Source organism: Macrotis lagotis, chromosome 4, assembly GCF_037893015.1.
Source record: "Macrotis lagotis isolate mMagLag1 chromosome 4, bilby.v1.9.chrom.fasta, whole genome shotgun sequence".
In the NCBI taxonomy this organism is placed as follows: domain Eukaryota; kingdom Metazoa; phylum Chordata; class Mammalia; order Peramelemorphia; family Peramelidae; genus Macrotis; species Macrotis lagotis.
The window spans coordinates 104,558,525-104,580,689 of record NC_133661.1 but is presented as its reverse complement, the minus strand read 5'-3'; the positions used below and the strand labels follow the sequence as shown (position 1 = coordinate 104,580,689).

Genomic DNA, 22,165 nt, shown 5'->3' with positions numbered 1-22,165 from the left:
GAGTCACCTAGCCACCCCTTAATACTTCTTAAATACTTCTTAAACAAATAAACAAGCATCTGACCATGATCTCCCTCCCTATTTCTGACAAAGTCACTGTTGTCCTTGCAGTCACCTAGGTTTGAAACCTGTGATTTGCCCTCAACTTCTCAGTCTCCCTAACGTCCCCAAACCAGTCAGGTGATAAGTCTAGCCAATTTTATTTCTGTAGAACCTCTCAAATCCTTCCCCTCTACTCTGGTCCCAAGATTACCATTCTAGGCCAGGTCCTCTTACCTGGATCTTTGCAATGACTTTCTCATCAATCCCCCTGCTAGGAGTCTTCCTCCTTTTGAATCCATCCTCTGGCAGTTGCCAAAGTGATCCATCATCTGGAAGCACAGTATGCTAATGTCACACCGCTCAGTAGAGTATAATGGCTTCTTGTCTACCTTTAGGATTAAAAACACACTTCTCTTTTTGGCATTTAAAGCCCTTCACCTAGCTGGCTCCAGGCTACCTTTCCAGGAATATTGAACAATATAAACAATAAAATCTGACTAAGCCGATCTCCTTGTGCTCTATCTTCTGTCCCATTCATTGCCTTTGCATAGAATATCCCTCTGGCTTGGAATGTATTTTTTCTTCACCTCTGCCCCTTAAAATTCCTAGCCTTCAAAACTACAGGAGGCCTCTCTCTTTTTTTTTTTCCTGGCAAGGCAAAGAGGTTAAAGTGACTTGCCCAAGGTCACACAGCTAGGTAATCATTAAGCGTCTGAACTCAGGTCCTTTTGACTCTGGGGCTGGTGCTCTATCCACTGGGCCACCTAGCTGCCCCCAGGCCTCTTTTAATAAAAAGCATTTTCTAGGGGCAGCTAGGTGGTGAAGTGGATAAAGCACCGGCCCTGGAGTCAGGAGTACCTGGGCTCAAATCCAGTCTCAGACACTTAATTATCTAACTATGTGGCCTTGGGCAAGCCACTTAACCCCATTTGCCTTGCAAAATCCTAAAAAAAAGAAAAAAAAGCATTTTCTAGTACTTTTACTCAAAATTACCCTGTATTTATTTCATCTATATTTATATATAGAGAGAGAATATACACTTCTTGAAGGCAGGAGGGATCTGTTTTGTTTCTACCTTTGTATACTTGACAATCTGCTTAATTAATATTGTTGATTGAATGATTCCTTGGAGAAATATTGCCTAGGAGGAAGTATGCAGAGCTAGAATTATCCAAACCACATAGCTCCACTTCTTGATGGATAACCAGAACTTAGCATTTGGATTCTCCCAGCTTTCCTTTGCTGACTCACATTCCTTTGTCTGGCTGGCTTCAATCCCTTTTACATCAAGGAAACCAAATCTTCTATCTACTCCTTCCCCTCAACCTCTGGTCTGTAAGGAATTTAAGAACAGAGCCACTGACTGTTTCTTATGGCCTCCTAAGGGGTTTTCACACAGAATTTCACAGAGGGAGAGCAAAGCAAGCTTGTGTTGAAATATTGCTCATGATGCTCCAACAGAGAGACCTTTCTTTGAGGATCTGATAGTACTCAGTCTCACCTAAGATATTTTGAGTAAAATTTATCATGGAAACATTCCTACAAGAGAGGGGAAGATTCCCCAAATCCTTTGTTCTGGAATCATTCCTGTATTAGCCACTCTTAATCAAAGCAGGGATTTTCAGGGAATGTAAAGACAAAATCATAGGTGGGTTGATTGAGGATAGTTGTCATTCTTCCTCTTTTTCTCTTTTTCTCTTGGATTTGGATCGGATTCTATTGGATGGCTATTGTAACAACTCAGCTGTTCAATCCTTATCTGACCCCTTTCAGGTATGGGGGTTTGGTGGCAGGAGACTGCCATCAGGTTCAGAGTGTCCCTCCTCCTTTTGAAAAGATGCCATCTCTGCAGGGATGGGGGTCAAGGAGGGCACCAGAGTGTGACGGGGTCAAGGAGGGCACCAGAGTGTGACATGCTCAGGATGACCAATGTGATAAGTGCCAATTCATAGCTAGCTTTGTGCCCACCCCATGAGGTCAGCACAGGCTGTGACTGTTCCCAGCGTCATGCTGGCACAGACAGCACAGGCTCTGGTATTGCCTTCCATAATAGTCACCTGATCCTTGAGTCGGTGGGCAAACTTAGCCTGAGATTATATTTCCCTGACTGGCCTAACAGACAGTCTGGGTGATAAGAGAAGGAGGGAGAAGGTCGAGGTAGAGTTGGGAGAGAATGAATAAAGGAACCTATTTGCCCCTGAGAAATGCTGTTATGCTTGGCTGGGACATTGCTACCACAAGGGTAGTAATTTCTCTAAATGACAGTGACATTCTATAGGGATTAAGTACATCATTTAGAAGCTGTCTCCCCACAGGGGGTGATGGGCTGCATGGACTGAAATTATGTCATTAACCAAACATGCGACATTTTCCCAATATGCACATCCCTCCCTACCCACCCCCCAAAGAAAATACACTAGTGGGATCATCTCCAACTATTTCCATTGCCCTATGCCATGTATTGCCAGTCTAGAGACAAGTAAGTGATGTCATTGTTTACAGGAAGCATGAGAGTCATTCTCAAGATCCTACAAATGCCTGTCTAAACTCACCCCTTCCAGGAAGCTTTCCTCGGTTAAAGCTGCCCCACTCCTAGCTCTCTTTAATTCTGCATACTCTTCCCAACTGAGTTTGCACTGTTTTATTCATTAGCGATTTCTCATGTTCCCTTTCAGACGTGGGAATAAACTAATTAAACATTTAAAGATAGAAAGATTTTTGATGGGAGTAGAGAACTAATTTTAATTACTTAATCAATATTCACTATTATAGTAGTAATGCTAAGCAGTGACTCTTTTTTTTTTTAATTTTCTTTTTGGGGCAGCTAGGTGGTACAGTGAATAGAGCACCAGTCCTGGAGTCAGAAGGACCTGAGTTCAAATCTGACCTCAGACATTTGATAATAACCTAGTTGTGTGACCTTGGGCAAGTCACTTAACCCCATTGCCTTGCAAAAAAAGAAAAAAGTGTATTAAAAATTTTATTTTTTAATTACATGCAAAGATAGTTTCAACATTCATCCTTTTGTAGGCTTTTGAGTTCCACATATTTCTACCACCCTTTCTTCCCTCCTCCCCATGACAGCAAACAATTTGATATAAGTTGTATACGTACTATCATTTTAATATATTTCTATATTAGTCATATTGTAAAAGAAGAATTAGGGGAAAAATCCCTGAAAAGGAAAGAAACCGAGGTTTTAAAAAGTGAACATGGTATACTTTGCTCTGTATTCAGAATTCATAGGTTCTTTTCTGAACGTGAATGCCCTTTTCCTTAACAGTTCTCTCAGGATTGTCCTTGACCACTGAACTGCTAAGATAAGTTGCTTCCATCATAGTCGATCATCTCACAAAATTGCTGTTAATGTGTATAATGTACTCTTGGTTCTGCTCACTTCACTTAGCATCACTTCTTGCAAGTCTTTCCAGGCTTTTCTGAAGTGGGGCTGGTCATGATTTCTTATAGAACAATAGTACTACATAGCATTCGTATACCCTAGTTTATTCAGTCATTCCCCATTGATGAAATAAAGAATATCTCGCAAAATATAACAAATAAATTTGTTATTAGTCTTAGCTTTATGATGTCTTTCTCCTTCCTTATCCCTTTTATTTAGATTTATTTTTGCTTTTGCTTTGTCTGAGAACAGAGAAAGCCTAGCTTTCTAAGCAATGACTTTTTTTGTTGTTTGTTTTTTGCAAGGTAATGGGGTTAAATGACTTGCCCAAGGTCACACAGCATTTGAACTCAGGTCCCCCCTGATTTCAGGGTCAGTACTATATCCACTGTGCTACCTAGATGCCCCCCCCCAAGTAATGATTCTTGACTGGGGGTCTATAAATTTAAGTATATAGATGATACATGTATATCTGCATATTTTTGATATAATTCATTTTTCATTTATTTTATTTTTTCACATTTTAAAACAGTATTTTCCTTATAGGATTTACCAGTCCAATAGCCCAATGGAACCTTGATACAAAAGTGTTAAGAACTCCTGGGTTAGGATGTTATTGCTAAATGGAGAGTTATTATCACACCGAGGCAGAATGCTGGTCAAGATATGAGCATGAAATAGATAACTGGTTAAAAGATAAAGTGGTCCCTCAAACCTCTGATCAAGTTACTTAATTCCCCCTTTCTCCCTCTTTTTGGTCCAGTCCTGTTTGGCAATTGATAGTTTTAGCTTCTTGAGGTAAGGAGTTGGGAATGATAAGTTAAGTGACTTGGTCTTGACTATATAGCCAGTATGTATCAGGGACAGGTCTTGAATCTGGATTTTGCTGACTCTAAACCAGTTAAAAAGTATTTGAAATACCTTGTCATAGTTATTTCTTTATAATGCACCTGTTTTACAAATCAAGATAATGAAGCCTAGAAAGAAAAAAATTAACTTGTTCAGATCATTGAAGGGAAGAAAATTCAACAAATAAAAAGATTTATTATGTGCAAGACACTTGTAGTAGCAGAACTGGAAGTAGAACCTAAGTTTCCTAATTCCTAGTCCAGACATTTCATTCCCCCCCATTATATCATGATTCTCTCTCTCTCTCTCTCTCTCTCTCTCTCTCTCTCTCTCTCTCTCTCTCTCTCTTTCTTCCCATGTTTATTTCTTTTTTGGACTTTGGATCATCTTATTCCCCAATCTCTTATCTCAGCTCCCCATTGTGTTTAGAATAGAACTCAACACACCACAGATGCTTCTAAGATGTTGACTGATTAACTGAAACAGAGGAGAATTTTGCTTGACAACAAATGCTGGGGATCAAATTTCAAAGAAGGAAAAAGAATAGAGCAGTCTCTGGGCTTACTTTCCCAATCCAGTCTCAAGTCCCCAGAAGTCAGCTGGTTACATCTGCCTTCAGGGTGCTAGAGGTAATCCCTAGGGACTCATGGTGGGAACTTTTTTTTTTAGGTTTTTGCAAGGCACTGGGGTTAAGTGGCTTGCCCAAGGCCGCACAGCTAGGTAATTATTAAGTGTCTGAGACCGGATTTGAACTCAGGTACTCCTGACTCCAGGGCCGGTGCTCTATCCACTGCACCACCTAGCCTCCCCGATAGCGGGAACTTCTAAAGCTGCTTCTTGAGCCCCTGTCTGGTAAGCTTTCCCCAGCATTAAGTAATCATTTACTCATATTCACCCAAGTCAATTGAGCAGTTAGCATATATTATAACCTTTAAAAATTTTTGTTTATTTAAGACAATGGGATTAAGTGATTTGCCCCAAGTTCACACAGCTAGGCAATTATTAAATACTTGAGGCTGGATTTGAACTTGGGTATTAATAGCTTTTAAAAAGAGATATTAAATGGGAAGATATAACAAGAACTAAAGTTCAAAATTTTCTCAAAGTAGCAGCATATGTGTCTCTACCATCTCAGTCTCAGGAGTGAGTTAGTTCAACCAGTTACAAAACTATGTACAAAACATTGCCTGCTACCAGGTTTATTTCTGAGTGTGGAATAGCCAATGGGTGAGTTGCTCCTCTTATATTCAGCATATATTGTCTTGGTTGCCAGATAGAATGACTATGTCAAAAAGTTCACTCTTAGGAACTGGTTCCTCATCAGCCTCAGCTTATGTAACTGCCAGCAGAATCTGCTGTAGACCTCTGGTCATCCTTCTGACATTGCAAAGCTCATGATATCATAACACATTCCATTCTATCTCCCAGAGTCATTCGCTTAAAATTAGAAAAGAATAAATGGGGGGGGGCAGCTAGGTGGCAGCTAGGTGGCTGGCTCAGTGGATAGGGCACCGGCCCTGGAGTCAGAAGGACCTGAGATCAAATCTGGCCTCAGACACTTAGTAATTGCCTAGTTGTGTGCACTCTCAACCCCATTGCCTTAAATAATAAAAATAAAAAAAAAAAGAATAAACAGAAGAGAGAGAAACAGAGAAATCAAGTATTCATGGTCATGTGATGATAGCCAGGTAGGGAGTTAAGGGAGCCAGTTGGCAGGCACTTTCTCTCTCTCTTTCCCCGTTGCCAGAAACAAGCTATTGTTTCTGCTCCTTACTTGGAAGACTCTGGGGGAAAGAGTGAAATTTCATCTCTCTCTCTATACCTTTTACTTGCACCTTCAATTTCAGTTTAGTAACCAGTTAAATTGCTTCCCATCATAATACAGTAAGTCTATAGAAAACAATATCTATGCCTGCTCTTCAATAGGAATGGAAAAGCTCCCCAACACATATGTATTCCTGGAACCAAATTCATCAAGTTTCCACATAGATTAATACTGAAAAAAAAATCTTGCACATGCTCTAATAACTGGGATCTCACTGGTCAGTCTCCCCATTACAAAAATATCAGTAAATAGCCAGGCTGTAGCAGTTAGCTCCCCAGCCTAAAAAAGGACAATGACAAAGAATTTTCAAATTACTGAACAATTGTACTCATTTCACATGCCAGCACACAACAGGTTTAAGATTCCATAATCTAGGCTTCAGTAACATATGAACTGAGAACTACCAGAACAGCAGGCTGGTTTCAAAGAGGCAGAGGAATGAGAGGTCAAATTGCCAACATTAACTGGATTATGGAGAAAGCAATGTAGTTCCAGAAAAACATCTACTTCTACTTTATTGACTACAATAAAGAGATGGGAATACCAGATCATCTTGCTTGCCTCCTGAGGAGCTTGTAGAGGGTCAAGAAGCAACAGTTAGACTCAGACATGGAACAACTGATTGGTTTAAGATTGAGAAGTAGTATTATAAGGTTGATGTTGTTAGCTTATTTATTTAACTTATGTGCAGAGTGCATCTTGGGGAGATGTCAAACTAGATAAATCAAAAGCCTCAATTCAGGTTAAATCTCAGATATGCAGATGATCACTCTGTGGACAGAAGGTGAAGAAGAATTGGGAAGCCTCTTGAAGAGGAGAATGTAAAAGTCTAACATTAAAAAAACCCCCTAAGATCATGGTAACTGATCCTATCACTTCCTGGCAAACAGAGAGAGAAAAAAATGGAAGCAGTATCATATTTTATATTTGGAGGCTCAAAGATTACTTTGAGTAGAAAGAAACTGCAGCCATGAAACTAAAATACACTTGCTCCTTCGATGGAAAGTATAGCAAATCTGAATAGCTTTCTAGAAAACAGACATCACCTGTTATCAAGTCTTTAGAGGGGCAGCTAATTGGCCCAGTGGATAGAGCACTGGCCCTGGAGTCAGGAGTACCTGAGTTCAAATCCAGCCTCAGACACTTAATAATTACCTAGCTGTGTGGCCTTGGGCAAGTCACTTAACCCCATTTGCCTTGCAAAAATCTAAAAAAAAATTAATAAAATAAATAAAACCAAAAAAGTCTTTAGAGTCTAAGCTATTGTTTTTACAGTAGCAATGTATGACTGTGAGAGTTGGACTATAAAGAAAGCTGAGAGCCACAGAATTTACACTTTCAAATTGTTTTGCTGAAGAAGACTTTTAAAAGTTCTTTGGACAGCAAGTAGATCAAATCAATCAATACTTAAATAAATTAACTCGGATTACTCATTGAAAGGACAAATACAGAAGCTGAAGCTTATATACTTTGACTACATAATGAGAAGATGGAACTCATTAGAAAAGATTCTGATTTTTGGGAAAGATTGAAGGAAAAAAGAAGAGGAAAGTAAGGATGAGGTGAATAGATGGTGTTATGGAAGCAATGAACATGAGCTGGGATAAAGTTTGAGAGAGAGCAGAAGATTGAAGGGCTATGGTCCATTGGGTCACTAAGAATTCTAACTGGAAGGAGGAAGGAAATTCTTGCCCTTAGGTTCCCTTATCTCCCTACCTGACTATCATCACCTGACCATGAGTACTTGGTTCTCTGATTATCTCTCTTCTTTTTATTCTTTTCTGATCTTAGGTGAATGACTCCAGGAGATGGAATGGAGTGGGTTATGACCTCATGAGTTTTGCAATGTCAGAAGGATGACCAGGGTTCCAACAGCTGGAATCTGTGGAACAACAAGGAGATTGTAGAGAGTCATATCTCCCCATGGAGCTAATGTTATCTCTTTGCCTTCAGAGTTAACCTCATTGGTTGATTTGGCTGCCTGAAATACTTTGACCTACTTTGTTTAGCCCATTTCTCTCACAAATTTCTTTGACCTCAGTAGCTTTTAATTGAGAAGCAGATTTGGTGGTGATTTAAGAAGTGTTTGAAATGCATGTCCAGTAGTTTTTCTCTTATGTTCCTTCACCTCCCATGTTCTCCAGAGGACACATATCTCACAGAATCAATAAAATAATGATAAGCCTTGGTCCCTGTGGCTTTTAAGTGAAGTCCACAGAATGTAGTTAGAAAAGAACTCTTGAGTCATGTTTTGTTTAACTAAGGTTCCCTGACTCCTTTCAAGTTCAAATAAGCATTTAGTTCAATGAGTAATTACATTATTTTTAAACATCCTTCAGCCACTGGTTCTCTGGGGTCTTCAAAGAGAAAGAGAGAGAGAGAGAGAGAGAGAGAGAGAGAGAGAGAGAGAGAGAGAGAGAGAGAGAGAGAGAGAGAGAGGAGGCAAGGGCAAATTAAGGCAGAACAGGATTTAATTTCATATTTTAATGAAGAAATTCAGTGGAGCCCAGGGGAAAATACTTCAGCCATAAGCAAAGATTTTTTTTCAAGTCAATTAAATTCACATTTATTAAGTTCCTACAACGTGCCATGCTGAATACTAGGCATTGAGGACACAAAGACAAAGATGAAACTTTCCTTTGAGGAACTTAAATTTGATCTGGAAAAACAATATGTACATGGAGAAGTATATCCTTGAGCCCAAGGGGTATCCATGAACCTTGTTCAATGATAAAGGGGGTGATGCTTCTTGCTTGACATCTAAGGGAAAAATACTGCCCAGAGAGAAGAGAATATTAAAAAAAAACATGTATACATTTCTTCTTATTCCTCTTATGCCAGAGATGGCACCTCCTTCTAAAAAAAAAAAAAGACAACCAGGTGACACAGTGGATAAAGAATTAGACTTGGAGTCAGGAAAATCTGAGTCCAAATATGACCTCTATTTACTAGCTGTGTGACCTTAGGCAAATCCCTTACCCTGCATTTGTCTGGGTTTCTTCATCTGTAAAATGGGGATAACACCTATCTCCCAGGGTTGTTGTAAGGATCAAATGAAATATTTGAAAGAATTTAGCACAGTGACTGGAACATTGTAATATGAATGTTCATTATTGTTATTATATGATTCTGACTTCAGTTGGCAAATTGTCTTTGCCACATCCCTAGAATGGATATTTATTAGGAATATCCATTGTCATCCTAGTAGAATTATAAGCAACAGTTTAGTAAATAGCCATAGCACATATCCTTTTATGAGCAACTACATTATTTTTAAACACCATCTTTCACAATGTGGGAGGTACCACAGTTTAGTAAATCATAGATTTCCCTGATCACTGTTGGTGCATAAGTGCATAAGTAAATACAATAAACTGTGTGTGTGTGTGTGTGTGTGTGTGTGTGTGTGTGTGTGTGTTAAGTAAAACTGGACAATTTTGGTCAGGGAGAGCACAAAGAACTCAGTGGCAGTGGTGGTGGAATCAAGAAAGGTTTCCTGGAAGAGGTCACATATGTATTGAGATTTGAAAGAAACTAAGGCTTCTAAGAGACCAAATTGTAGAGGGAGTACATTTCAAGCTCATGTAAAGGAATGAAGGAGGAAGATGGAATGGTTTGAATGGAAAATGGCAAGAAGATCTGTTAGGATGAATGGACAATAAACCTGGAAAAAGAGAATGAAGCCCAATTTTGAAGAACTTTACATACCAAACAAAGGCTTTGCCATTTCATGCTGTAGGCAAAAAGGGAGCCATCAGAGTTTATTCAGTGAGTAAGTGACACAGTTGGACCTTTAGGAAGGTATTACAATAGTCCAAGAGAGAAGTAATGAACACCTGCACTAGAGCAGTGGTCAGATGCAGGAAGAGAATAGATGTGTTTCCAAGGAAGGCTTGATAAGACTTGTCAAATGACTGGCTATTGTGGGGTGGTGGGAAGGGATGGAGAGTAAAAAGTTGAGAAGGACTCCAAAACTATGAACTTGGAATGGATGTGGTATCTTCAATGAGTTTCAGGGAGGACAAAAAAAATAGGAGTTCATGGAAGCTAACATGTAGAAAAGAAAATCAATGGATGTAATACTAGAAGAAAAAAATCAGCATTGGGTTGCAAATTTTATAATAGTGTATTTTGAGCCTGGTAAAAATAAGCCATAATTGGGTGAAAAATAAGCTGTAATTTCATGATTACTATTTGGTCCTCAAGGTACATAAAATCTTTTATTTTTTAACATTCGTTTGATATGATGGGTTCCAAATTATTATTAATAGTGGACATTTATATAACATTTTAAGATTTGCAAAATACTTCACAAATATCCCATTTAATTCTATTTGGCAAAATAGGAGATTAATATTGTCATGTGTTGGACCTGACTCAGGTTAGTTCACTGGTAGTTTAGTTCCATTACTAGAATGAAAGGAAATATAGGTCATTCAACTATTAACCAAAAAAGGATTAAAAAAATCTATCTACTCAGTAGGGCAGGGTGTGCTGACTCCTCTGGCTTTGAAACGTATGTCAAGCCTGATGATCCCCAACTCTCTATGGTCAGATATTTTTATGCTCTCATATGACCATTACCATGTCTCAGAGAAACTGAGATTTGGGAAAGACCTTAACTTCAAAAGACCAAGGTCACTCATTGTATCCTAGGCTAACACCAGTCATCTTGACTTTGGTCTTACTACTGGGACCCTGATGACTGTGGAGGAGACAATGAAGCAGATAACTTTATTTTACTTTGCCTCACCTAAATTCAATTCACTCACAAGTCAAGACATCACCCTTATGATATCATTGGTTTTCTTTGAGAATAAGGGACAAATAGCAACAACAACAATAATGACAACAACTACAATCTGGCCACTACAAATCGGATCAACTGGAAAGGGGTTTAAGCCTCAACCTTCTGAACCAACTGAGTCTTGGGGACAATGTTAGCCATCATGGCAAGGGAGGGGAATGCTAATAGATATTCTAAAATAAATGTGAAGACGCAGCATGTCTAATATTCAACAACTGAACTGTTTCTATGCAAATCTGGAAAAAGGTAGATTGTAGCCAGGGACAAGATTAATGATTTATCCAAATGATGACTACTACATTTATAAGAACTTGTCAGGAAATCTGAATAGTATATTTTGAGCCTGGCAAAGATAAGCTATAATTATGTGATAAATAACCTGATGTTATTTGTGATACTATTGTGTGATAATATTTAGTCCCCAAGGTAAATTGTCATTTTATTTTTAACATCCTTTTGATATGATGTGTCCCAAATTATAATTAATAATAGCTAGCATTCATATAACATTTTAAGATTTGAAAAGTGCTTTACAAATACCTCATTTAAGCCTTACAAAAACATGAAATATACATGTTATTATTATTCCTATTTTATAGATGAGAAACCTGAAGCAAATAGGTTAATGACTTGCCCAGGGTCATAAGTACTAGCATCTGAGACCAGATTTGAAAATATGTATATATATATTTATCTATATCTATATGTATATATGTATTTCTCTATATCTATACATTTCCACCCTCACTGAACTTGGTATAAACCAATTATGCGAATCACTGTAATAAAAAAATAGAACATAATAGAGAGATTAAAAAGTGCAATTTGAGGTATGAAGAATCAAGATCATTTCCACCTTGGCATATGAAGGAAGGCTTTATAAGGAAGCTGATATATTTAGAAAACAACTAACCGGTCCACAGAAGCATAGTCTATTAATTTGCTGACTTTCTTGACTATTATGGACTTCAGCCATGGTAGTTATTCTCCTACCAAGGATCTCTGAATTTGTTGGTATAGGTTTGTCCTTCGTTCAATGTAAATCCTTTCCCCTTCGTGCATGTCTCTCAGTTAAGCAGAGGGTGAATCAATAAGCATTTATTGAAATACTTGCCATGTGCTAGATATGTGCTAGGGTAGAAATATAAAGAAAGGCAAAAGAGTATCTTTGCCCTGGAGGAACTTACAGTTTAATGAGGAGACAACAAGGAACCAACTATGTACAGACAAGTTCTACACTGACCAAATAGAAAAAAAATCATGGTAGGTTAGGGAAACCAGGAGGTGGAAATGAAGCTGAGGAGTGAAGCATTTTAGGCATGGGATTATCACAGCCAGAGAGAATGCTGGGAACTGAGAGATAGAGTATGTTGTTCAAGGAACAACAAGGAGGTTGGTGTCAATGGAACAAAGAATAAGTGCAAGAGAGTGAGGAGTAAGAAGACTGGAAAGAGGTGCGTATGGGAGGGGAAAGGGTGAGGGAACTAGGTTATGAAGGACTTCGAACACCAAAACAGGGAGGTGACAGCCACTAGAGTTTATGCAGCTACCTACATTCTCCTCAGGAGTACAAAAGTTCCTTTAGCAAAGGGACAGTCTTACTTTTGAATTTGGAACTCTAGCACCCAGCACAATGACTGACACATTGCAGGTACTTAGAAAAACGCTTGCTCATGTATAATCTATAACAAATTACATACTGTTTCAGAGAGAGAGGGAGATTTGGAACTCAAAATTTAAAAAAAAATGTTAAAAATTGTTCTTGCATGTAATTGGGAAAGAAAGTAAAATATTTTTCATTGAGTGATTTGTTAATTGATTAGTAGGCAGTCTCATGGGAGTTTCATTGACTAGAAATACTCATCAGCTGGTGACATTCATGGATGATAAAATCTCCAAACTTAGTCTGGTCTTTAGACAACAGATGCTAGGACCTGCATTCAAAGCCTTTCCAGTTTGATAGGGTCTGTCAGATACTGATGTTCAATACAAAACAGATGTTTCAATCCCTGACTTCCTCTGTCTCCAGTCCCTGAGCTTTGTAGTGCTGTACCTGTTCACATTTTTGAACTGGTCAAAAAGGACAAGCTGTGTGGTGGCTAAAAAGAGCAATGTTTACCAGCCATTCATCTCCCAGCCATGCTCTCACTTCTATCAACTCCTGATGAGTCACCCAATATTTTTCTCACTCCTCTAATTAACTATGTGGCTCATCCTTCGGGTCTATTAAAGCCAGACTGACATTCACAACGGTTTTCATTGCTTCAACTGAAGAGAACTCTCTACCTGTCCGTTTTTCAGGGGAATGAAGGAGAAAATCATTTAAAATAAAGAAAGATTTTTAAATGACTTGAAAAAGAGGATCGTTGACTTAATCTTGTAAAGCATTCTGGGGAGGTATGAGATGAGATAAATCAGGTTATCTTAAAAAGCTTTTCCCCTGCTTTTTCCTACAATTTGCCCCATTTCAAATTCTCACTACAACAAGACACACAGGTTGAAAAATAAGAGACTGAAAAGAGAGGGTGAGGGAGAGAGACAGACAGAGACAGAGAGAGACAGAGATAGAAACACACATACGGTGTTTTATATATATATATATATATATATATATATATATATATAGAGAGAGAGAGAGAGAGAGAGAGAGAGAGAGAGAGAGAGAGAGACAGAGACAGAGACAGAGACAGAGACACAGAGACAGAGACAGAGAGACAGAGAGAGAAAAGACAAAGAGGAGGAGAGGAGGGGCTAGCTGAGTAAGCACTGGCCCTGGAGTCAGGAAGACCTGAGTTCAAATCCTACCTCAAACACTTAATAATTACCTAGATGTGTGACCTTGCACGAGGCAATTAACCCCATTGCCTTAAATGAAATAATTTAATAAAAAAAGGAGAGAAGAGAACATTAGGAATTGTGCTAAGCGCAATCAAAAAATAGATAGTCCCTTTCCACAAGGACTATGCCCTCACTCTGAACACCAAAAAAAAGAACATTTCCATACACAAAGAATACCAAGAAGAATTCCAGATGAGGGGCGGCTAGGCGGCGCAGTGGATAAAGCACGGGCCCTGGAGTCGGGAGTACCTGGATTCAAATCCGGTCTCAGGCACTGAATAATTACCTAGCTGTGTGGCCTTGGGCAAGCCACTTAACCCCATTTGCCTTGCAAAAACCTAAAAAAAAAAAAAAAAGAATTCCAGATGAAATCACAAATCTCCATTTTATAGTCATAACAAATTTTGCACACTACTTTCAAAATTGTCCTGTATATTGGTGCTTCCTTGTGTTGTCTTCTATGAATTAAAAATATTACAGTAGTCCTCTTTTTGAGAGAAAGGGGCATCTCTGTTGCTAAACCTCTCTCCTGAATAACCTTCCTCAATCAAAAGAGGAAAGAAAAGATTTCTGTAAGAAGTAATTATTCTCATTCAAAAGGAGTTCACTTAGGAGTCATGTCCAAAAAATGTGTTTCTGTTCCCTATTTTTCCTCTCTTTTCTGTCAGGAGATGGATTTCACATTCTTCATCATAAGTCCTCTGAAGATATGGTTGACTATTACCTTAGTTCCTAAGTCCTCCAAAATTATTTTCTTTACAGTGATGTTGGTGTACAAAGTTTTCTTGGTTCTGCCTTTCACTTTTTAAGGGCATTCTGTCCAGGATTTTCTGAAATTGAATCATCATTTTCTTTCTAGGTTTCTTTGAACTCTTGTATTTGCATTTCAAATTTCCTTCTCAGCTCTGCATTTCATTAGAAAAGTCTTCTTTGCTCTTAAAGGTCTATTAGGATTATATTCAGTTTTTCTGAATAAATTAATCTTGTTGTAAATCTATCTGTTGTCTTTTGGAATACTGTTTTCCAAGATCTCTCCTGGTTTTTAGTAGAAGTTGTCACATCTTGTATTATCTTTTTTTTTTTTTTAGTTTTTTTTGCAAGGCAAATGGGGTTAAGTGGCTTGTCCAAGGCCACACAGCTAGGTAATTATTGAGTGTCTGAGGTCACATTTGAACTCAGTTACTCCTGACTCCAAGGCCGGTGCTCTATCCACTGCGCCACCTAGCCGCCTCGATCTTGTGTTGTCTTGACAAAAATTCCTTGTTATTTGAACTATTTCTTTCTGAATACTTGCAGTACTGTTTTTTTTTCTTTGACCTGGGAATCCTATATTTTGTCTACGATATTCTTGGAACTTTTCCATTAAAGAGATGATCTGGGGGGCGGCTAGGTGGCACAGTGGAGTTTTGTCAGAGAAGCCTTCTGCTCTTGCTGCCCCCAGACACAATGGCTTGAAGGCTATACATATCCCAACTCTGGTTGTGCTGGTTCTCTCTTTGATGGAGGGGACCACCCTTTCCTATTATCTGGGGACAGCTGGTTGAGCTTTTCTGAAGTGATGGAATAGAAGATTCATTCATTGAATTTACTTTCTTGATTATTATTTGGTCTTGTGTGAATTTCAGGGTTTGACTGCTGTAGGTGGTATTTAAGAGCTAGGGGGTCTATATCCTAGTCTGATATCCTTCTTGCCAGAACTCTCAGTAGTAGATGAGGCTACTACTGAAAGATTGATTCCTTACCTGATGTTCTAGAGTTTGAAGCACTGGTGGAAAAGTGTGGAGTAGGAGTGGTGTGTAAGGGTGGAGTGGGGATCTAAATCAAGAGGACCATGGAGGACACAGGAGGGAGCAGGTATTCTGAGGAGTTCAGAGTCAGCGTTGGTGCCTTGAGCTAGTGAGAAAGCCAGAACACTTCAAATTGTAAAATAGAGACTAAAAGAGTAACTACAGCAGAAAACTGAGTATATGGTAGATATAAGTCAGTTGCTGAAAGAACTAGCAATACCTGTAAACTAGTAACTAGCTAATATTGTGTCTAAGGGCAAGAATAAAAAATACTGCACTCTCATAATTTCATAGTAGTAATTTTATCTATTTTCTGTATTTCTTCTGCGTTCCTCAGGAGTGTTTGCCAAAGATATTTGCCTCACTTGCCTTGCTCATTACAATTTTCCTTATCTTCTTGGGTGGTAGCGTATTTAATCCAAATCATGGTTTCAGACACTATGTAGTAGATGAATTTTGCTTTCAAAAGTATATTTTAATTCTGACCTCCCCACCTACAGGTGAATTAATCAGGGAAGGTGCAAATTAATGAATAGAAAAATAATTAAATATAAACTTCTGTACAAATTCCTCTTTGACATAAAGGATATTTTTGAGAAATTTACACCTTCCAATATTATGATCACCCCTTTCTATGTACTCAGTAATTATAAATTGCTTTAATATGAATGATAGCTAAAAAAAATTTAGGCTTCTGCCGGGGCTATGATTGTCTGGAGTATTTATGAACACAATAGCACCATATAGAAGTTCGGAGGGAGACTGGTATAGCGGCAGTTCATTGTCCGTGACCCAGTGAGCAGTGCTGGACCTGGATTTAGGAAGATCTGGGTTCAAATTCAGACTCAGACACTTTTTAGCTTTAGGGTTTTAACTTTTGAAAGCCTCAGTTTCTTCAGATATAAATAAAATTGGAATGCTAACAATAGCATCGACCTTTCAGAGTTGCTGGTAGGATCAAATGAAACAAATGAAACAATTTCTGTCAACTTTGATGTGGAATCTAAATACTAGTGCTGGAAAGGTCTTGGAGATCATCTAGTTAAATCCCTTATTTTGCCATTAAGAAGAAGCTAACTCTCATCAAGTTCAAAAGGCTTACTCAAGGTCACACGACCAGGAGTTGGACTTTGAAGCTCAGGTGCTAGTTAGTGTCTTATACCACTCTGTTCATGAGCTGGAGTCAGGGGACACCTAGGGTTAAAGTGCCATAGGACTGAGTTATTATTAGTCTCCAGTTCTTCCCACGACCCCATCTTCTTAATGAATCACAATGAATTCAATTGCTGCCCTATAATTCAAAGTCCTTGTCTAGCATCTTCTCCACCGCCTCCCACAAAAAAGTCAGTATCTTGAGGCCTTGGTAGACAGCAGCGATGAGAGTCATCATCGCCATCAGTGATCATAGGTGATGATATTTTACTATGTTCCAGATACTAGCACTAAAGATGCAAAGAAAGGCAAAAAGCCCTTTCTGCGCCTAAGGATCCCACAGGTGCACGGAGGAGACAATCTGCATAGGACTCGATATACCTATCAGACATACCCACTGTGGATGGAAGGTGATTTCAGAGGGAAGGCGCTAGCGGACGGGGGCCGAGGTAGAGTGGGAAAGGCCTCTTGCAGAAGCGGGGCTTTGAGTGGCGAATCTGGACCGGAATCGGGGCATTCGAGGGATGCAAGCGTTCCCAGGCAGATCCAGGCCCAGAGGGCCTGGGAAGTCTAGACCGAGGCTCCCATACTAGTCTTTCTTAGGATGGAAGCCACAGTGGTAAGATACGCACGCTAAATTTCTTTTCGCATGGGAGAGGGTGGCGTGTGATGTCTGAAGAGGGGATAGTTTTGTGGCCGCGGGCCTTCTCCCCGGCCCGGCATTATATCTCCGGCTGCCGGCCGCCCCCCGGATTGATGCGGAGGGGCTACGTGTCCCCGGGAGAAGCCCTCGCCTTCCCACGCCAAGGCGAGCTCTGCGTCGGGACTGCGCCTCCCGGCTAACGGGCCTCTCCAGGGACAGCCCCGCATCCCTCGGACCCTGCGCCCTCCGGGCCCCCTCCCCCGGGGCCGGGCTGCCTGGCCCCCGGGGCCGCGTTCCTCTCCCTTTGGAGAGCTCTGCGCCCGCCCGGCCTGGGCTGCTGTCGTGGCTAGCGCCAGGCTCCGCTCCCTCCCATCCGCCTCGGCTCCGCGGGGGGCTCCTCTCTGTTGGGGCCGCGGCCCCCCATCCCCCACAGCTCCCTTTCCCTTTTCGCTATGTCACCATGTCGCTCCCAGCCCGGGGCCGGTCCCCGTCCCTGAGCCGCCGGGAGACCCGCCGCCCCCAGTTGGGCCGGGGTTTGGGAGGGAGGGCGGCGGCGGCGGCGGCGGCGGCGGCGGCACCTCCTCCCCTCTCTTCCCTCCCCCTCCCCCCCTCCGGCTCCCCCTCCCTTCTGCCCCTTCCCTCCCCCTCCTCCCCTCTCGCCGCTCCCCTCCCCTCCCCTGCCGGTGCCGCGCAGCGGGGAAGGACAAGGGGACTGCGGCGGGCCGGCGCGGACCCCGGGCACTTGGCGCACCGGGGATCGGCCCCTCCGGAGCCCGCTCGCCCCCCGCGCCCCGCTCGCCCCTCGCCGCTGCGTCCCGGGCGGGCTGTCGCCGCATGGTGCTGGCCGCAGCCATGAGCCAGGAGCCGGAGACCAGCGGCCGCGAGCAGCCGGACAGAGATGCCCGCACCCTGGCTGCCTCCGCCGCCGCCGCCCCCCCGGGGCTCCTGGGACCCCCGGGCCCCCGAGGAATGCAGCAGCCGCTGCTGCCGCCGCCTCTGCCGCCGCCGCCGCCGGCGCCCCAGGCCGCTTTGCCTCAGATTCTCCAAAAGTAAGAAGATGGGGAGAATGCCTCTGTGGTGTGCGTGTGTGTGTCTTTGTGTGTGTGTGTCTGTGTGTCTGTGTGTGCGCGTTTGGGGAGAGGCACACCCTGTAGATACCCCCCTCCTTTGCTTCATCCTCCACCCCAGATGGTATTTTTGCTGTGCTTTCTCTAGCGCTCATGACCAAGACAAGTTTTCTTGAGGGGAGATAGGCCCCTTATTTCAATTATTCTGGCTCTGCGTGTGTCTCTTGTCTAGGTATCTGTCTCTTTGTGTGTGTTTGTGTTTGTGTGTGTATGTGTGTGTTTGTGTGTTTGCGGGGATGGGGGTGGGGGCGAGAAGGGAAATACCTTCTCGCACATCAATCCATAGGGTACAGACAGACCTGTTTCCCCATCTTCTTGTCCTCCCTATTCAAGGGATGTTCCTGGATTTCTTCCAAGCTGGAACAACTCAAATTGGAGGAAAATCACAGCAGAGCAGCTCGCCTTTTGGTGAGCTCCCGGGGAGCTTCCCTGGGGCATGAGGATGTTGGTGTGTACTGTTTTTGTATGCGTCGTGTGTCACATACACACACACACACACACACACACACACACACACACAAAATTCCTTTAATTGTAGGCAGAGAACAAAACGAGGAGGTTGGGTGATGGTGGGTGATGAAGATAAGAAGCAATTCTGTTTGTCTTAGATTTTTCCCAAATAAAGACAAACTCCTTTCTCAGGAAGATCCTCTTCACCAGAGGAACTCGGGCATAGAAAGCTATTTTCTCGCATTTATGTCGAATGCCATCTTGTAGTCATTGTGAAAGAAGTCACTTTGGGGGTTCTCCTTTTTTTGGAATGTAAGTAGTTGGTAGTTTGTGGATGGTAAAATGTTGAAAACATTTTAAAGGTCAATTGGGAAAGGAGAATAAGCAAAAAAATCAAAGGTAGCATGAATTATTTTTGCTCAGTTTGAATTTTTCAGGCAATGGTTTTAAGGCCTACTGGGCTGATACCTTTCTGTATTCCTTTCGAGATATTATGAAGTATTCAAAATTATCTTTAAGGAATGTTAGAAGATATGCATGTGAAGTATGTGAGAGAAACAGGGCAACCAGAGAATTATATAAGAATTTAATACAGCTTTATATCGAACATACATGGAAGATGTGATCTAAGGTCCCATCCAAGACGATTCAAAAAAAATTGTTTTGGCACTTGGAATTGCAAAAAACTTAATTAAAATGTGTTAAAAAGTGTGCAACCATTATGAATAAGTGACACTAAATTTAAATTTAGTTGTTTTGAGGACTCCCATAAAGATCAGTGAAAGAAAAAAGGAAAATTTATGTTTGTCACCAAAGTTCTTTGATATCATGACATCTGCAGAGTGTTTTCAGATTTGTTTTTGGAGTGGCAAAGTAAATAGTTTCTACAGTAATAAAATTGGCTGTCGTGTTTCACTAATAACCACTTTTTTCTTTAATTGAACATCTTGTGAAACTTTCAACAGTTGGTGACTTTGGAAATGAATAGTTTTATGTAATTGATTCTGTTTTTCTGAAAGCGTAATTGTTATTTCAAATATGGTTTGAAGTATATTTGACAAATCATGTAACTTAGTATTTTAACCCTCAATGAAGACATAAATTATTCCAAGAAAAATGTTTCAATATAATTGGATTTTTTGAAAACTAAATTAACTATTGTTAAGTAAATTTTTTTCTAATATCCTTATTGGAAGAACCAACATGTAAAGTGAATTTTTTAAATGATGTAGTTCGCTGAAATTATTTAAGCATAATAATTAGTAAACTTTTGTGCCCTTTATTTTAAATTTAAAAAAGGGAAAATTTATTTTTATAAAATCCATATACGCATGACTATTTGTGAAATGTAGCTTGATTCTGAGGGTTTTGGAGGAAATCAATCACTTAAAATTGAATTTTAATTGCCACATATGTACAGTAATCCACTCCCCCAAGCCTTCCTCCTCATTTAAAGAAGCACATCTTTGGAATGTATCATTTAAAAAAAAATAAGAGTGAGTTTTTCAAAGATGGCCCTGATGCCTGTAATACTAGTTGTAGGCATCAAGGAATACTTTTCTTCTTTTGGGTCTGGGTAGTAGCACAAAATGCAGGTGCAAAGCCCAGGGCCCAATGAATTTTTGTCCGTGAGAGATGATGTTTATGCTTCAGAATCTTTCTTTAGAAGGATGATTTGGGACCTGTCATCCCCTCTCCACACGCTCAAATACCATTGGAACCAGGCATAAAATGGCAAGCCTTACAGGTCCATCTTAAATGCGCTGAAATTCAATCTGGTTATTTTGAGGCAACGTTTGCATAATTCAATCTGAGCTTCCATCTTTATATTATAATTAGTCGCTCTTTACACCGCCATCTTTGAAAAAAAGGTTATAGAGAGTGTTAAACTCCACCACAAAGTTGAACAATTCAACTTTTTTTAGTTGGCATGTATTTTGAAGGGAAGTTAGTAAATTTACCGTTTTTATAAAATTCTCAATGAGAGAAATATATAGAGATTTCAAATGTTTTTAGGTGACTTCCCCCCCTCCTATTTACAAAGTAAAGTAAGTAAATACATTTGTGGAGAGGGATTTCAATCTGCTTAAATAAGATGGATACAATAATCTGTTGATTTGAAGGACTATGGGAATATTTTCATCTATTACTTTGTTAATATTTGCCGACATTTATCAGTAAAGTTTAAGGTTGATAAAATATGGGTGTAGCCTCATAATCTCATCCAGCATTACAGACATGTAACAAAGAATCTGAAATGTGACTAATGGAAACCAGTATCATTTTTTATTGTAAAAGCATATTACAAAACCATCATCATTTATCTTTGTTTTATTGAAGCAGAAGTTTTTTGTTTTGTTTTGTTTCTTGGTCTATCATGGACCTCTTTGGCAGTCCGATGAAAACTATGGACCCGAATTTTCAGAATAAGTTTTTAAAATTTATAGTTGAAGGAAATGCTAAATTTCAGTTAGAGGTTAGTGAAAATATATATTTTTTTCTGATCGAAGTTCACAGACCTCCCTGAAATCTGTCTACAGATTTACAGATTGAGAAACCCTGTGGGAGAGGTTACTACTTTTCAGTATGTTTTGCTTCCTATTATGCTATAAGAATTTTGAGTGTTGGTTCTATCCTACCCTCTCCCTACCACCCTCCTTTGGTAATTAAATCAGTAGGAGGTTGCAGTCACTTAAAAGATAGTGATAATCATACTTTTTGTGTGATAATGCTTTACACTTTAAAAAAATCGGTGAAAGGAAATTGAAAGCATAGTCTTATAAATGAATGACTTTGACAGAGGGTCATCATAGTAATACACGAAGGAGATCTATGTATGTTTAGAAAATCAGAAGCTAAATTTTAATGACTTGACTGACAAGAAGTACTTATTTTGATACAAAACAAAGACATATGGAATGGGCAGTAAATGTGACTGGACTGTATACAGATTCTTTTTGCTGAGAAAGTCCTAATATTTTCTTTCGAACCGTATAAAATATTTTACTTGCTATTCAACTCCGTTTTCCTAATGATTTATATGATTTGTGCTGTTGTCAAAATAAAAAAATATATTCTTGTTGAAGAATCCTCCTAAAAGTGAAATAGTCAGACCATTCTTACCCAAAGAGCATAGAAATTATAAAAATTATTATTATGAGGTGAATGCATTTTTATGGACAAATTTGGACAAACTTATGGACAAATGGAAAAATATGGACAAATTTATGGACAAATGGACAAAT

The 22,165-nt window shown here is 40.0% G+C and overlaps 1 protein-coding gene across 2 annotated transcripts in view; it reads left to right on the top strand.

Moving 5' to 3' along the window:
• Nucleotides 1–18,162: 18,162 nt before the first annotated feature.
• The window catches only part of RBM20 (RNA binding motif protein 20), a 256,727-nt gene continuing 252,724 nt past the window's right edge, over nt 18,163–22,165 (top strand). The window contains exon 1 of one of the 2 annotated variants that reach the window (XM_074233726.1): nt 18,163–18,392. In XM_074233726.1, the coding sequence (XP_074089827.1) occupies nt 18,178–18,392 (215 nt within the window). In that variant the 5' untranslated portion in view covers nt 18,163–18,177. Of the gene's footprint in view, nt 19,233–22,165 lie in introns of both variants that reach the window. The other variant, XM_074233728.1, reaches the window with a different exon arrangement.